Raw genomic sequence first — 18,093 nt, forward strand, 5'->3', positions numbered from 1 at the left:
GGTAAATATAATCTCTGAGCAACAAGCTAGGGCATGAAACTGACCATACTTTAATTTCAATGTACTTTTTTCAGTTGTGTGCAATAGACGTGATTTAAATATAAGTTATTTGAAAGCCTTCTTTGCTAAAAAGTGAACATTAACACAAATTAAATAAGCATATAGTTTCATCTCGAAGTAACAGAAAAGAAAAGAAAATTGGTGTGTTTATCTTCCTAGCATTCTCTTCCAGGCATAGACCTTCAATTAGAATCAGATTGGGTAAAGGTTCTCTTGGTATCTTATAAGAAGTGATGCATAATGTAAGTTACTTTCCCATTTCTGAACAGTTCATGTTTTTCAAGTCTGTTTTTTTTTTTCTAATGAGGAATTGTATATTTGGGCAGCTTGTTGAAGGCTGCAAAACACAATATAGTATTCGGTATTGGATCAAATCAGTGAAGTGCAAATGGTACAGTGATACCTCTCTGTCTAGAGCAACTACACATGCCCTTTTGAATTAGTTGAGTCGTATAGACTATGCTTCTATGACTTTGGTAGAGCTGCACTGGTTAAAGTTGTTTCTACTGTATTTTGTAATTTAATGATCTCTAATCCTAATTTGTACCCCTTTTTTCCTGATGCTGCATTTGCAATCATTAGAAGTGAGGTTATGTTACTATATCAGTTGTTTCTTTTGTTTTTATTTTTGATCATCTTTAACTTTGGCATTGTATGTTGAAGCAATTACATTACCTGACTTGCTGCCATCAGTATGTTTTGTCATATTTAGCTCACTTCTGCTGCCAGGAAGCAACAGAGAAATGCAAAAGCTTCCTGAAAAGAGGATGGATTATGGAGATGAGCATCCCTGAGATCCAGAGACACCAGAAAGGCCTGAGCAAGCAAGAGAGGAAACAGAGTTTGAAGAGACAACATCTGAAAGGAAGACACCTTCAGAAAAGCGTTTAGATGAGAGTGTCTAGAATCGGTCTCAAAGTACCCTCTTTTCTGGGCACATGAAACATCCTTGAATAAAACCCCTTCCCTCTTTAGGACACATGCACCTCTTGAATAGTACCCTGAGACAAGACATCTCAAACAACCTCTGGGGGGAAAAAGGAAGTTGTTCCCGAGGAATGCCCATAAAAGGAGAATGGGATATCCATACCATGAAGTGCACCTCATGAATGATTGACAGAACCTAAAAATCCTGGGTGATGCAAAGCCAAAGAGAAAAAGGAATGTGGCTGGGAACAGGTGGATAGTCAGCACCTGGTTTGTCAGGAAAGGAAGGCTTCTGAATCCCTGCAGTCTAAGTAGACGTAGTAGGAGGAGCCCGTTTACCTCCCTTTTTACCTTTAGACAGAAGGGTGAGATTACCTACAAACAAAGGCTATCTTAGAAGGATAGTTTCTCTGAGATTTAGGCATAGGAGAAGCAAACACATGTTTATGCTCATGTAAGGCCTTTCCCTTGTCCTGAAGAGACTTGAGCAAACCAGCAGCTGCTTCCCCAAACAAAGGTTTATTATCCAGAGGAGCATCCCTCAACTTAGCCTTGATTTCATCAGGTAAAGGTTGAAGCCTGAGCCAAGACTGCCTCCTCATTACTGAACCAAAAGCAGTAGCCCTAGAAGAGGCATGTGCTGCATCATAACTACATTTGATAGAATGGATAACTACGTGAGAGAAAGTCCCTAGCAAGGAAAGGGCAGAAGATTTAATCTTAGTCTGGAAGATCAGGAAAAAAGCTGACAAGCCTGAGAAAGAAGAGCCAGCACATACCTGAATATATAGATCTGATAATTTAATTGCCCTAAAAGCTAGGGTAGCCGAAATATAAACCTTCTTACCCAGTTTCGCCATGGTCTTGCTGTCGTTGTCAGAAGGCAGTAACTTGGATGAAGGAGGCAATCGAGACTGCTTATCCGAGGCTACAGACAGCACAGAGGGTTCAGCAGCAAGACATTTAAACAAAAAGGAACAATCCTCAGGCACCTTATAAAAACATGTTAGGCTTCTTGGAAGCAGGCGGCAAAGAATCAGGCGCTTTAGAGGCATTGGAAAAGAACATTCAATAAAGTAGCCAAAACAGGAGGAGCAGCCGCAGGTTAAGGAGATTCCATCTGCAGTAACTCGTAGTACCTCTTACCTCTACACAATCCCACTTAAAAAAATTCCATCATCCTAGAGATTGTGTCCCCAAAGGAAATTTCCTCAGAAGGAGTATCTGGACTATTAGATTCCTCCTGTCACCCATAGTTTAAAGGAGAAGGAATCTTGAGAGTAAGTAAGGGATTCTTCATCAGAATCCAACTGTTCCTCAGACAAATTCACTTCCCTGGGCCTTATAAGTGGAGAAGAGGACCAAGGAGGAGCAGGAACTGAAGCCCAGGCCTTAATGACAGTAAAGCATTAAATAACCCTGAGTAAAGGCCTGCCACTCAGTGTGGATCCCCTGGGAGCAGAAGAAACATAGTTTTCTGTTTCTTTTTTTAAGGGAACATCTGCCCTAGAAAACTGAGAAGGCTCTGACTCAGGACATCATTCAACAACCTTAGTAAGAACTTCTTCCTTGAGAGGAATCTGTAGAACCCCCCTTGACCCCTCAGAAACCACCTGTGGTTCCTCTGAATGTCTGAAATGGATGCCTGCAAAGCCTTGTCGGATGTGCTGCCTGCCAGATCCCTGCCGACCACCAACTTGGACACGGCAGAGAAATCTGACTACACAGCCAGATGAGCCTCTGGGTTTGTAACAACCTCAGGAGAAACACCTGGCAGAGGCTAGACAGCGGACGAGTCTGGTCTTACCTTTTCTACCTTCTTCCCTGACGGCTGACCCTCAGGGCAGGAAGCTTTTTCCATTGCATCTTTAGAAAGAAGATTAAGATGCTGGTTCTCAGGATACAATGAAAGGGAAGAAAGCCTACTATGAAAGGTTTTTGGGACGAGCGCCTGACCAATCGAACAAGATGTATGGTAGTGAGAAGCCCCTAGGCAAAAAGGGCACTTATCGTGGTGGTCTTTATAGGAATCTGACTCCCACGCTGGCATTTGCCTTTTTGTGGATGACATTAACCCCAAAACAGCTCAAAAAATTCCAGAAAAAAAAAAACAAAACCCCAACTGGATGCTTATCTGCAATGGTGAGGACTTCAGCAAACAGGAGTAATCGCAAAAATGCAGTAAAAATAGCAGAAAGTGGACATAGGAAAACGGATCAACTGTTAGAAGAAACCGTGTTCGGACTGGTGGCAAAGAAGTTCTGAGGATGTTATGCCCGAATATCACCTTTATACCCTATGCTATGCGTGGAGCGTTTGGCTGACATTCAGCGTACCTTAAAGCAATGGTAGCCTTTGGTAAACTAGCTGGACGTCTGGCTTCCACGGCAGGGAATGTCCATATTGTAATGAATACTGCAGCAGTGAAGGGAAGGACATCCCATGGGCAACAGCACTCTTAGAATGTAAAAGATATCAAATGCATTCTTTGTCAGGTAGAATTGATATCAACCATACTTTTCAGCTGTACAGATTTCCGCAGAATGTCCAGATTTTTGTCATTTTTAGTCCATTTTCATAAAATTATGGTTTCTGAAGATTGAACTTGGAAAATGACGCTTTCAGACTTTATACCTTTCAGAAAATTCATGCCAATGCAAAAGCCGTTAATTCATCAACTTTCTAAGTTTGTAAGAGCAATATTTGGATTTAAAAATTGTCCCCATTTTTTTTTTACCTTTATCCCATTTTTATTTATGACTTTGTCCAGATTTCTTGATTCAAGATGCTGAGAGGTATGATATCACTAGATGTAAGTTTGAATGCTTTGTAAGTGAATTGGTGTTAGGGTAAGGTTTAGGTAATTGGTTAGATTAGGGTGTGTATGTGTGTTTGGTAGTCTTTCTCTGTTGACATGCGTTAGGTAAAGGGATAGATTTATTGGTTTTTGAGTATGCATGTGTCTTTATTTTAATGTATAGAGTTAGGGTTAGCTTTGCCCCCCCCCCCAACTCACTTTACTCATGCATGCTAAGTTTAACCCTGTCCCTAATATTGGCTTTTAAAACCCTGTTTCTGTGAATTTTGGTCCTGGGTTATCTTTAGGGTGTGTGTGTAGTGATTGGGAAAGGAAGGTAGTTTTTCCTTTTTCAATCAATTATTTTTTGTTCTCATTTGGTGGTGGTGTTTGTTGTGTTTTTCATACTACTGGCACTGATTCAGTTTGCTTCAGTGTTTATGCAGTTCAGGTATGCAATATATAGCCATGTGTGTGTGTGTGTGTGTGTGTGTGTGTGTGTGTGTGTGTGTGTGTGTGTGTGTGTGTGTTGCATATTGTTAATCTTTAAGCCATTACTGTGTGTATCAAGACATATACTTCATTGTGCATTGCATTTTGGGTATCCATCATTTCAAAATGCATTCTGAACAGATTTTCTTTTACTTCTTTTCCATTTTTCTATTGTATGTTATATGTGGCAGGTTGCAGTTGGATCTAAGGTATAACTTGTTGGTTGTTGTTTGACAATGAGCTGCTCCAGATGATCTTTTTTTTGTTACTTATTGTTTTTAATCCCCCTTGCAGGATCAAGCCCAGTGGCTCCTCTGATTGCACCAAATTGGCCCATTTATTCCACCAAGCCGAGCATCCTTAGGCTTGGCAAGAATCCTGCAGTTCATTCATTGCTGCCTAAGAATCCCAATCAGCTCATCTGCTCTGTTGCAACAGTGTGGTGGTGGTGGGGAGTGTGCTAGCTTGCAGGTCCTGTTTGGTAGCCAACTCCCACCAAATGGCAGCTTTTCTGAGCTTTACTGTATGACATTCTCCAAGGAGATGCATGCTTCCACATGTTGACATCCCCTCAGCTTGTTGTGCACCTGCACTTGGCAATTCTGGCTGTCTGCAAGATTGAGCTTAGTGGAGTAGAACACCTAGTTGTCCTGCCAGGTGTAGCCCATGTGGCAAACCAGAGCAGTCTCCCTCCCCTAGAATGGGCAAGCCTATGATGACTGCTCACTCCAAGGAGCCTCAGTCCTCACCACTGGCAACAGTGGGGGACATACACTGGGAGGATGACAAGTACACACACAGTATTTCCAGATACAGTTCACTGCATCAAATGCAATTTCCCTTGAGAGCACACAGAAACCACAGTCAGTCTAGGGCTGGTTTCTCCCTTTTTCTCCAGATCCTCAGTAAGACTCTCCACTGGCACAGCTATAGAGTTGAGATCTCAGCTGAGGGGATAAACCAGACCTCCAGCACCCTCTCTGTCCAACCAGCGCTGCGTGTCCCTGCCCAAGTAGCTTACACGCACGCTCTTTGAGATTTGATTTACACACACACACACACACACACACTAGCTATGCCCCGATGTTCTTCATCTCACATTGCTGCAGTCCTAACACTTGGGTAGTCCGCTGTCCCTCGGTCGGCCCGAATATCAGAGTATAAGGCTGACGTCGGTCAGGGCGCATTTGACTGACATCAGAACGTCAGGGTACAAATGCGCATGACCGACGTCATATCCTCAGTCTTTTTTGCCGCATGGTCTGATGCAGAAGCAGTGTTGCAAGTGCCGTTCGGCGTTCTGAAATTTTTCGAATTCGGAGTTTCAGACCGAAGTCAGAGTTGGTTAAGTACCCGTTGGGAATATTTTGGTTTTTCTTGCCTCAGTGGTTTACCGGATGTCAGAAAAAGTGAATAACTGTATTTCTTGTGGGAAACAGATACCGCATAGGGATTACCATAATTTGTGTATACCTTGTTTGGGACCTGAGCACGGCGTTGTTGGGTGCGCTTTTGTGCTAGGTTCAATAAACGCACTATAAAGCGGAGGTTGGATTGTGCCAGGTTGGTCTTTGGGAAGCGGTGCAATTACAAAATGCCGTCGGATGCTCCGACGCCGGCTTCCTCAAAGAAGCGCAAGGACAAGGCAGTTAAACCTAGGTTAGAAGAGTCGTCCGAACCGGACGCCGGTTCTTTAGAGGCGTCAGTGGAACCGGTGGTTCCGACGGAGGCCTCTCTGGAGTCTCAGGGGGAAACTTTGATTTTACAGGATGTGGCCTCCCAGGAGGCAGGTCAGGCTGTAGGGGCTTCTCAGATTACGGTCCTCCCCTCCCTTCCTAAGGGGTCTAGGCCCTCTCTTTCTGCTTCCAAGGCTTTTCCTAGAGGCAGATCTAGTTTAGCTTCTGTGGGTGTCACTCCTAGTTCTTCAGGTTCTGTGCCCAAGAAGCACATGCTTAAAATGACAGAAGATTTAATTACCTTAATTAGAGGCTCTATGCCCCCTCCTGATAAAAGGCCTAGGATGGAACCAGTGTTGGGGGATTGGGAGCAGGCTTCGGATGTGTCTGAGTCTTCGGCTGAAGACTTGCAGGAGTATGCTCATTATTCTGATTCTGATGTGGATGATTCTACTCCTTCAGCTTCTCCTCCTGAGGATTTTTCTTTTTCAGAGACCCTTCACTCCATGAGAGCATTTTAAATGGGAAGGTCAGGACTTCTCTGATTCCAGGAAAAGGCTTAGGGAATTTTTGTGTTTACCCCAGCATAGGCCTTTGGCTATACCTCCTGTTCTAAATGTGGTGGAAGATGTATTTGCAGAGGCTTCTCTTAATCCTGATTCTTTGCCTCCTGCTCCTGTTAAACCTGATAGGTATTACAGGGTACCTGAAGCTCATAAGTATCTTTTAAGAGTCCTAGGGCAGACCCTGAAACTGTTAGCCAGGGGCCTAAGGGTGTTAAGGCTTCTGTTGTCTAGAATCCGGTTCCTGCAGATAAAGAGGCCAGGGCCTTGGATAGATGGGGAAAGAAAGTTTATACTTCTTCCACTCTAGCCATGAGAGCTTTGAATTGCCAGTTTCACATGTTGAAATATCAAAATTATCTCCTTTCACAGTTGAAATCTAAGGTTGATGCTCTGGCAGAAGGTATTGATTGTAAAGAATTACAAGATTTAGTGCATGTTTCTGAACAGGTGGGTAAGCACTCTTTGCAATGTGGTTTTGATGCTGTACAGGCCTCGGCCAGGGTGGCTGCCACTGGGTCAGTTCTTCGCAGGCATGCCTGGCTGCGGGATCAAAATTTATCTGACCATGTTAAAACTAGGATTTTGGATGCCCCTTTGCAATCTGATGTCTTGTTTGGTTCTCCTGTTGAGGCAGTTTTAAAGAAAATGGAAGACAAGGCTAAGTCTATGCAGACTGTTAAAGAATTTTTGCAGGTTCAGCCTCGCAAGTTTAGTAGAAATTGGCCTACTAAGGGGTGGACTTATCCTTCTTATGATTCCCCGTCTAGGGGTAGATCTAGACGTGGCAGGGGCAGAGGTCAGGGCTCTTTCAGGCCTAGGACAGGGAGTTCTCCTGCACAGTCTTCAGGTGAGGGCAGGGGTCAGTCCTTTCGTAAACAAACCCAATGACCTACCTTTTCAGCTGCCAGAACCTTCTCGCCTGGCAGCACCTTTGGGAGGAAGGTTGGCACTTTTCGAAGAAAATTGGAAGTTGATTACCCAAGACAGATGGGTTTTGGACATCATACATCACGGTTACAGGTTTTATTTCCACACCTTGCCTCCTTTCAAGGGCATGCCAGACATTCCTCCTCAACAAAGGATAGAGGCTCACAAGCAAATTTCTCTGTTACTCCAAATAGGGGCCATACAGCCGGTTCCTGTGCCAGAAAGAGGCCTAGGATTTTATTCTCGCCTGTTCCTTGTTCCAAAAAAGGGGAACACGTGGAGACCAATTTTGGATTTATCTATCCTCAACACTTATCTGGACATTCCCAAGTTCAAGATGTTGACGTTACAACAACTTTTACCTCTGCTGGGCAAGGATCACTGGATGGTAACTTTGGATCTCAAAGAGGCATACCTTCATGTTCCTATCAGACTAAGTTGCAGGAAGTATCTGCGTTTTCGGACTGGGAATGCTCACTATCAGTTCTCTGCATTGCCCTTTGGCTTATCTACTGCGCCCAGAGTATTTACGAAAGTTCTGGCTCCAGTGATAGCTTTCTTCAGGCTGAAAGGAATACAAATCTATCCTTATCTGGACGATTGCCTGATTCTGGCTCAAGGAAGGGAAGAGCTTCTTCGTCATTTGGAATATGTGATAGCAGTGCTAAGATGCCTGGGGTATTCTGTGAACGAAATAAAGTCCAGTCTAGTACCCTCTCAAGACATGTGCTTTCTGGGTGGACTGAATACAGCATCCCAGATGGCCTTTCTAACCCCGGACAAACAAAAGAATCTTTCCCTTTACTTCCATCATCTATCTCTTCAGTCCGGGCTGACTGCAAGGACAGTCCTTCAAGCCTTAGGGTTCATGGCATCTTGTATTCTGGTGCTTCCCAATGCCAAACTGCATATGAGGAAGTTGCAATGGTATCTCAAGAATGTATGGACACAGCACTGCCAGGATCTGGACACTGTCATTCCAATAATACCTTGCATTCAAAAGGAATTTTTGTGGTGGGCTCAGGAATGTCACCTAAACAAGGGACTCTCTGTGACCCGGCCAGAGGAGAGGCAAATTTTAACGACAGATGCCTCGGACAAAGCTTGGGGAGCTCATCTAAACGGAAAGTGGATACAAGACAAGTGGCCTGTCAGACTACAGCATCTACATATCAACTTGAAGGAGATGTTAGCAGTCCAGTTTGCATTAATAGCTTTCAAGGATTTACTTCTTCCAGGGCAGGTGTTGATTCTAACAGACAACACAACTGTCATGTGGTACATCAACAAGCAAGGGGGAACACATTCTTATCCTCTATGCAGGCAAGCAATGATTTTGTGGGAGACTGCTCTCAGTTTACAACTAAGTCTTCAGGCAAGGTTTCTGCCAGGAGCACAGAACTCCTTAGCAGATGTGTTAAGCAGACAAATCATGGATCCCCACGAGTGGAAACTGGATCTTCATGTATTTCAGAAATTGACAGTGTCCTGGGGAACTCCAGACATAGATCTGTTCGCTTCTCCACTAAACCATCAGCTGCCAAAGTTTTGCACAAAGAGGTTTCATCCCACAGCCTGGAAAGTGGATGCTCTTTCTTTCAGTTGGAAAAATCTTCATGTGTATGCCTTTCCACCTCTGCCTCTCCTCCCAAAGGTACTTCTGAAGGTCAGACAGGACAAGCCAAGGATGATTTTGATAGCTCCAGATTGGCCTCGGCAGCACTGGTACCCATTACTGAGAAGTCTGGTGCGGAAGCCTCCATGGCCTTTGCCTTTGATTCCACATCTGTTGTCCCAGGAGGACAGTCATTTGCATGTCAAACTTCACTCTCTTCATCTAACAGCTTGGCATATTCTGTTTTAAACCATGGAGGGTCTCAACTTCCACAACAAGTTTTGAATGTGATTTTGGAAGCTAGAAGGCCTAGTACAAGGAAAGTGTACGCAGATAAATGGAAGAGATTTTTGTTTTGGAGTGCAGCTAAGGATTTGGATGTTTCTGAGCCTGATTTAAGTGTGGCTCTTCAATATCTTACTGAGTTATTAGACAAAGGTTTGTCCTTCTCTTCTATTAAGATTCATGCTGCAGCAATTTCAGCTCACTATGACTGTGACCCACCATTGTTTTCTCATCCTTTGTTCAAGCAATTTCTTAGAGGGGCAAAGAATATAAGACCCCCGAAGGGCTCCTACTCCTGCTTGGGATCTCAATTTTGTGTTGGAGAAACTCACTCTACAACCTTTTGAGCCTGCAGCTACTGCTGAGTTGAAATATTTGTCATGGAAGACTGCTTTTTGTTGGCCATTACCTCTGCAAGAAGGGTTTCTGAATTGCAGGCCCTTATGGCAGTTGAGCCTTTCTTAATTTTCCATAAGGATAGGGTATCTTCACGCACTAATCCTTCCTTTATGCCTAAAGTGGTTTCTAGTGTGGCTTTAAACCAAACTATTCATTTGCCTACTTTTTATGCAAATCCCCAAAATAAAGGGGAAAAGATTTTGCACACTTTAGATGTACACAGGCAGTTGCGATATTATTTGGACAGAACTAAAGGGTTCAGGCAATCTCAGCAGTTATTAGTTTCTTTTGCTTTGTGCTCTCAGGGCAAGCCCGTGTCAAAACAAACTATTTCTAAGTGGATTGGATTTTGCATTGCTTTCTGTTATTCCCATCATGGCAAAGAGATTCCAGCTGGGATTAGGCCTCATTCCACTAGGGCTACTGCCACTTCAACAGCTTTTTTGAGGGGGGTGGCAACTAAGGATATTTTGGAGGCAGCCACTTGGAGTTCAGTGCATACCTTCTCTAGGCATTACCACCTTCCATTGTACTCTAAATCCAGGGCTGGGTTTGCCACTGCTGTGTTGCAGGGCATTCTGGCAGCTCCTGCTTCATTATAGTTTAGCCATCCTCCCTTACCTCTGCTTTGGGATTCTACCCAAGTGTTAGGACTGCAGCAATGTGAGATGAAGAACATAGTACAGTTTTGTACCTACCATAAATGTAGATGTTCAAGATCCACATTGCTGCAGTCCAATTTACCCTCCCTCCTTCCCCTCTGTAGTTTGAGGTGGTTGTGTGGGTTGGGTTATCCATCTGAGGTATATTGTGTTTTTTGTATATATTGTATATATTGTACATATTCTTGGTGTTAGGCTGGTTGGTTGTTTGGCTGTTGCCTATGGGTTTTGACCTTTTTCTTTAGGGTCTTCTGACATCTGGGGCAAGAAAAGGCTGAGGATATGACGTCGGTCATGCGCATTTGTACCCTGACGTTCTGATGTCAGTCAAATGCGCCCTGACCGACGTCAGCCTTATACTCTGATATTCGGGCCGACCGAGGGACAGTGGACTACCCAAGTGTTAGGACTGCAGCAATGTGGATCTTCGAACATCTACATTTATGGTAGGTACAAAACTGTACTTTTTGCCCGGTCTATAAGGCAGTTGTCACTGCTGCCAACCAATTCCTTATCAGCTACTTTAAGGCCCTTAACAGAGTGTCCAGTCTCGCTGTATAATTAATATTAACGCAAATGGTAGTTTGATCAAGAGCAAGGCTGTTAGGAGTGGCCCACACAGTGTCACCAAATAAGTTCTGAGAGTACTTGCATATTTAAATATCTCCACACAAATCAGCCATAATGAAATGTTTAAATATAGTCTAATAAAAGAACAAGAAAATACCCTGTATTCACAGTGATACCAGAGTTCAAAATCACATGAAATATTTAAAACAACATTGCAGGACAGTCTCGAATAAGTAAAGAAAAATATCTAAACTAAGTTTTGCTGTATTCCTGACTATATCTAAAAGAGTTAATATACCCTAGAAACTTACTTCATCAGAGCAAGGCAGATGAGGTGAATGTTTTTTATCAGGTCCAAGACAGAATACAGAATGCACTCTCTCTCAGAGTTCTCAAATATTTCTGCTGGAATAGCTTGCAGAATGACATCATTTTTGTTATCTGACTCTGTCCCAGGTGAAACCCCACTGCTGGAAGCTGGCTGTATTTAGTATCTACCTGTGAAAATACATAGATCGCAATATCTTTGGCAGATGCTGGAAGTCATTAAACAATTGCATTCCTTCATGCTTTCAGAGGTAGTAATTTAGTTCACTCTGAAGCAATACAGACAGCTTCTCAGCCCAGACATCGTCTCCAGCCTGGCCTTTAAAGTAATATAACTTCAACTATTTTTCCTGAAGTTAACCTCCTGTATTCCAGTTTCCACTGTTAAAATTCATACATTTAAACAGTTACAATGCTGCATGTACGTTTCTGTTGTATTCTAGTAGGCATTCACAAATGACATATTATTTACAAAACTGCAGTATCTGCCTTTGTCACACTTCTTCCCCCCTCAAAGATTCAAGCTAGTTTTTCAAGTGACCCTTGAGAAACATTGCTTGAGAGGGATGAGCCTATCTGGGAAAACATTACCCCATACTCTGTGTTGATAGCCCATTTGCGTTGGCATTGCTAACCCTACTGTGTTGCTGCACTATCATATAATATGACTGCAACCCTAACCTCCACCTTAGTAACTTGGCATTTTGCTGTCTGGTTTCTTACAGCCATAGATCCCCCTCAGACTCCTCCTGCCTCCTACTGCAAATGTTTAGCACCAGGGCCTGCCTGTAAGGTTTCATAGTGTTGACATGATACAGTTTGTGCCCCTGCCTAGCAGTTCTACTATGCAGTTAACATCACTGACCTTCCTTACCAATTTGAAGGGTCTTCCCAAGCTGCCTGCAGCTTGTTGTGCCTGACAGGAATGAGAACCATAACCTGCTGGCTCACAGCTTACTCTTCCTAGCATTCCTGTCATACCAGACCATTTTCTGCTGCTGAGCTTCTGCCGGGTTCTCCTGGGCCAAGCCCATGAGTTCCCTGAGCCTTGTCCTGAGGTTTAGGACATATGCCACAACAGACTCCTTGTGGGATTCACACCCACCCGCCCACACTTCATGAATTAAATCGAGAGGTCCCCTCACCCTGTGCCCATACAGCAACTCAAAAGGTGAAAAACCTGTGCTTTCCTGGGGCACCTCTCTGTAAGCAAACAGATGGGGCAAATATCTGTCCCACTCCCTCTTAAACTGGTCTGCAAATGCCCATAGCATAGACTTTATTATAGAGTTTAATCTCTCCACCAGACCATTAGTCCGGGGATGGTAGGGGTGGTCTTTAGGTGCTTCACCCCACAGCACTCCCACAGACAAGTCAGCAGGTCTGACATGAAATTGGCACCTCTGTCAGTTTGTATTTCCTTTGGGAAATCTACCCTGCTGAAAATCTCTAACAAATAATTTGCCACCTTTTCTACCTCAATGGAGGACAGACCCACCCCCTCCAGGGTATCTGGTAGCATAATCTACTACCACTAGGATGTACTCCTTTCCTGTGGAACTTTGAGGTATTCAGAGGCCCCACAATTATCCATAGCTACCCTCTGAAATGGCTTCTCAATCATAGGCAAAGGCACCAAAGGAGCTTTGACCTTGTCTCCTGCCTTGCCTACCTTTTTGCACTGCTCACAGGTCCTGCAGTACCCTGTTAAATCCCCAGAAATCCCACGCCAGTAAAAGTTCTGCATAATAGGTCTCTTGGTATGCTTTATGCCCATATGTCCTGCAAAGGAAATGTCATGGGCTGTGGCTAGAAGTGCCCGATGGTAGGCTCTGGGCACTACCAACTGCTGTATTCGCTCACCCTCTAGCCCTCCCTCAGGGGTCTACTCTCTGTACAGTAACCCTTTGTCCCAGTATACAGATTCCCCTTACCTTGAGAATCGGGCACCTCTTGTGGTAGTTTGGTACCCTTGTTGTTCCCAGATAACTTATTGCTGGCATTCTGTCATTCCCTATTACTGTCTCTCCCACCTTTTGTTCCCACCTTGCCTCCATGGACATCTATATGCTGCATGGCCCCCTGATTACATTTAACCCTTGATCCTGGCCGTGTACCTGAACTAGTGGCATTGCTTGCCATGTATAGGTCTTCCTTTTTCCCCACCTCATCTGCAGTATTACATACTCTGCCAACCAGATTCTTTTGTCCTCAGGCAAAGTGCTAAGGGTTTGTTCCCTCACCAAAAGGTCTGCCAGCCCTTCAAAAGTGGTGACCCGACACCCACTCACCTACCAGTGAAAAAAGTGCTTAACTCAGCAATATATTCCCACACACACACACTTTAATCTGCCGTGCATCTATGCTCACAAAACATTTTTCTGTAAGCTTCAGGTGTTAACTTAAAACACACTAAAACAAATTTTTAACTGTCTGAAACAGACTGCTTAGATTATAATACAATGTAGAAACAGCTTTACCATGGAGTAAGAGGGTCAGGAACAGTACCAGAACCCTTGGTCAACATTATACTGTTTTCAGACCCTTTCAAACATATGAATAAAACTATCAAAATTCACCCTTTTACTTTGAGGTAGTAAGTAGTTCACTCGAAGACGATACAGAAAACTTCCCAACACAATATATACGTTTAAACAGTTACAATAGTGTATGTACATTTCTGGTTCTATTACAGTAGGGCACACTGTGGTTTCATTTTAAGCACAAGCGTTTTATAAAATACCTTTTATGTGACATGATATTCACAAATGGCATATAATTATTTAAAAAATTCTAGATAGCAGTGTCTCCCTTTGTCATACATGTATTCAACAGCGCTGGCTTTTGTTGCATATTGCTGATCGTGCTAATCTTGCTAAGCAAAGTCCATTTAAAGAAAGCAGACTGGTTGAGAGTGCCAAAAGTGTTTTTTGGGAAACCAAAATGTCTCAGAATTGTTTACAATAAGTACGTGCATCTTAGTACGTAACAAACACAGAAAATATTCTAAAACAGAGGAAGCTATTTGTTCCAAATTTCTGGATCGAGGCAAGTAGACCATCAGTTAGGATAGAAGAAATGGAATATTTTACCGAAAAATATAGCCTACTGATGGTAGGCATTGAAGCTGTATCCAGAAAACCTTTAGTGGGCCGCAGACATGTTCCAGACGTGCCTTCTTGAAGCAGAATAAAAAAACGTGGTTTCTATTTCTGTAGTAGGAAATTAGTTTGCCCTGCAGAAATGCTATTTCTTCATTACATAATACAGTTTAGTCATGAAATTCCTTGTTTTGCAACACTTTTTTTTTTTCATGGCATCTGTCATCTTTATAAGACTTGCAATGTTAATGGGACTGTAAATGGGGTCAAGTAAGGGACTTTGAGGGAACTGGTATAAAGGATGGGCTTGTGTTCAGCACAGAGCTGTTTGGTGATAAAATGTGACCTTTTAAATGATAGATGATTTGACTAGCTTAAAAAACTTGCCCAGAGCTAGATTTCTGGTTGGCAATGTAAACATTTCAGAAGAACCGGTTTGTATTGCTCAAAAACTGGGTCCATGTAGATAAATCACATCACAGTTAGCTGGGTTTATTACCTGTAATTCCAATAAACTTTGTGTGTTCATGAACATTTTACAGAGTGAAACACAACTGAGTACTATCAGAAAGTACTTTAAATCAATTTCTAAATACACATGAATATATGTAAATCATGTAGCGTGATGTTTTACAGGAGTGCTACAACCCCTGTTGTTGGAGCAAGCTCTTACAACAGTCTTCTACTCCAGATTTACATGGTTTCAGAGGTAAATGAAATACTTAGATTTAAAATAAAAAAAACTATGCATTTCCTGCATCTCCAAGGTAGTGTGACTTTGGAGTTAGTATATTTAGTTGGAGGGAATTGGGAGATTGGCTCTTCTGCCCCATGTCAAGTCATGGAGTGCAGGAGGCCAAGCCAGGTGCGAAAACATATGCTCCTGCTATACAGTTTTTTTTTTTTTGTTGTGTCTGCTAGCTTTACCCTTCAGTAAGTAAACATGGCATTCCTATTTTCTCCCTTACAGCTTAGTGTAGTTAATTGTCTTCATTCTGTACTCCAGTTACATGGGACTTTATAATAAACCTTAAAAACTTGAAATGTACAAGAAAAGTGGGGCTTGTCTTGCTATAATACAAGGTCAGGTCTTTTCTTTTCAAAAACACAGCAAGCATGTACCAATAAAGTGTGGCTGCAAAATCATTGTTGATTAGCCGGACTTTCTGTTGTAATATGCTGCTTAACTCCATCCTGCCGTATTTCATGAGGAACAGGGAAAAGTATGAGACATCTGGGTCAGTTTGCCTCTTCTGTTACACTTCTAACACTTCACTGATATACTGTGCAAGTGTGTAGATGTGCATCCCGTACACATGTATTTTATCAATTTTGACTGTGAAAGGCAGAAAAACTCTACAGTCCTCTTTATGCAGGCACATTATATAAGAAAGGTAAGGAAGTTTCTTTCTGAAATGTCAGTATAGCCGTAATCTACAAGTGGATGTGTGTATCACAGAGTTTAGCCATGGTTGGCTTAGTTTGATCACTCAGGCTCCACCCTTGTGATCAGACCACACCGCCTATGGCTAAATTCTCTGGTACTGTATCCAGTTGTAGATTAAGTGTATGGTAAACTGAGATGCGATCATTTGTAGAATAAATTTGCTGTTTCATAAAGAAAGTTGACTATTTCTTATTCTCCACTGTATATCATACTCTAGAATGTTTTCACTTAAGCTGTTAAAGTACACTTTTTTTAATTTTGCAGACAAGTTTAAAACCTTCACTTTTTAGCATTCATTTATATTTGATATGCAGACATCTGTTGTATCCGATTCGTGGTTTGTTTGTTTGTGTCTTTCGGCTTTTCCCGGTTAGGGGTCGCCACAGCAGAACTCCGGTCCGCTAATGATTGGTAGTTGATTTTTACGTGCCGAGTTACCAGCCCTGACGCACAACCTTCAACGAAGGTACGCCCATTCACGCATGTAGCTGAGAATCGAACCGGACAGCGTCTTACTGTGAGGCGACAACGCTACCACAGCACCACCACCGCGGTGTATCAGATTTCTGGTATGTTATTATTTTCTTTGTACAGGACTGCTTTGATCAGTGCGTAACACTGTTACTTAAAAGATGACTTGCAGTCTATGTAGAGTTGACTGGGAGTGAGCAAACTGGTAGAGATTTTTTACATTCAAGGCACTGGGAGTGAGCAAACTGGTAGAGATTTTTTACATTCAAGGCAACCCCCCCCCAAAAATGTTGATCTAATATGTGGAATTTGAAACAAGTCTTCTCCACTATAGAAATTTCTCAAGAAGTAGAACATGAGATTGTTTGTTTATTAATTTTCTATTTGGCACGACATAGAAATCATTATTACAGAAACATGACTATGTAAGTATGTTGACGTACCTCTTGGGGTGGCTTTACATGCTGTGAGTAATATTAGTAAAGTTATCCTTTCATTGTACAGGGAGCTGTTGGGCTGCATCTAGAGTGCGTGTTTATATTTCTTGAGTCCATATGAAGGAAGGGAGAGCAGGCTGGTAGAAAAATATGCAAAATGCAGTTGCCAAAATGGTGAAATGCATAAAGGTCCTGCAATAAGAGAATAGACTTGGGTTTGCTTGTATGTATACTGGGAATGCAGATAATCCGTTAAGTTGCACATCAGTAGATCAGCTGGAAACTTAACTGTAAAATTTAATTGATATGTTAGATGAACTTATGCTGTCTGTTTCACAGTTCTTCCTGAAATGCTTATGTTAGAGCTCTTAGTCTGATTTTTTTGTCTATGACTGTGTAGGTGGTAGAGGGTCCAGACTTTCACACCTCAGAGTAGCTTTCAAGGCTTGGAATAAGGTCTAGTCATGATGGTGTGAAGAGAGACTTTCCCTATTGTTATTTACATAAGAAATAGAAACGCTGGACACTGCACATTATCAGAAATTTTTAAACATTATGTGACTTGGATTTTGTTTAGACCTCCATTTACATTTTTTTTTCTGTGTGCAGGGGTCAGATGATGACACTGAAGATGTGTCACTTTTTGATTCTGATGATACAAATACTAGAAAACCCAAGAAAGGAAAAATAAGGTAAATGGCAAATTTCGCTATTACTTTAGGTTTTCACATTTTTGTATTACCGTGAGACAAGATAAGTGTTTTATAATTCATGAGGTACTTGTAAATCTATTTAACTGTCCTTTGTTTAATGGGTTTGCAAACATAATCTTAAATGCTTAAAGAAGAAACCCCCATTTACTTGCTTATGCAGCATAAAGAATAAATGTCTTTTTCTTGTTTTCAGGAACATATTCAAAACTTCAAATATTGTTATGCTGCACACAGACTGTATATACAGTGAAATTTTGCACCTTGTAATTCTATATATTAACATTAGTATTTGTACTGTGACTGTGCATGCATAGCTGTAGTACGAACTGCATTCTGCACCACCTTTTCTTTCAGGTTGTCAGGTTTTGCCATAGAGAAAAATATTTTATGGATCTTTATTTTTGAAACAGTATTTTAAGTTTTGAGTGTTTATTTCTGTGTACCTTCATTGCGTGTTTATTCCTTTTTGAGAGACTTCTTTGAAATCAGGCCTCTGGGTTTGGTTAATCTCTGTCCAACTTCTCACCAATCTAATTGTCCTTGTGTCAGAACCTGTACAGTGTAGTATCAGCATTAGAGTAGGTGGGTGGTGCTGTGCAAAGTATCATGCTTTGTCTTTTT

The 18,093-nt window shown here is 42.2% G+C and overlaps 1 protein-coding gene across 1 annotated transcript in view; it reads left to right on the plus strand.

The window, feature by feature from the left end:
* LOC122799621 (Golgi apparatus membrane protein TVP23 homolog B-like) overlaps window positions 1–18,093 on the plus strand; it is a 287,881-nt gene that overhangs the window by 20,235 nt on the left and 249,553 nt on the right. The window contains exon 2 of the mRNA XM_044068804.1: window positions 17,369–17,451. Within this exon, the coding sequence (XP_043924739.1) occupies window positions 17,369–17,451 (83 nt within the window). The remainder of the gene's footprint in view (window positions 1–17,368; window positions 17,452–18,093) is intronic.

Source organism: Protopterus annectens, chromosome 4.part0 (assembly GCF_019279795.1).
Source record: "Protopterus annectens isolate FY-2018-M chromosome 4.part0, PAN1.0, whole genome shotgun sequence".
NCBI lineage: Eukaryota > Metazoa > Chordata > Ceratodontiformes > Protopteridae > Protopterus > Protopterus annectens.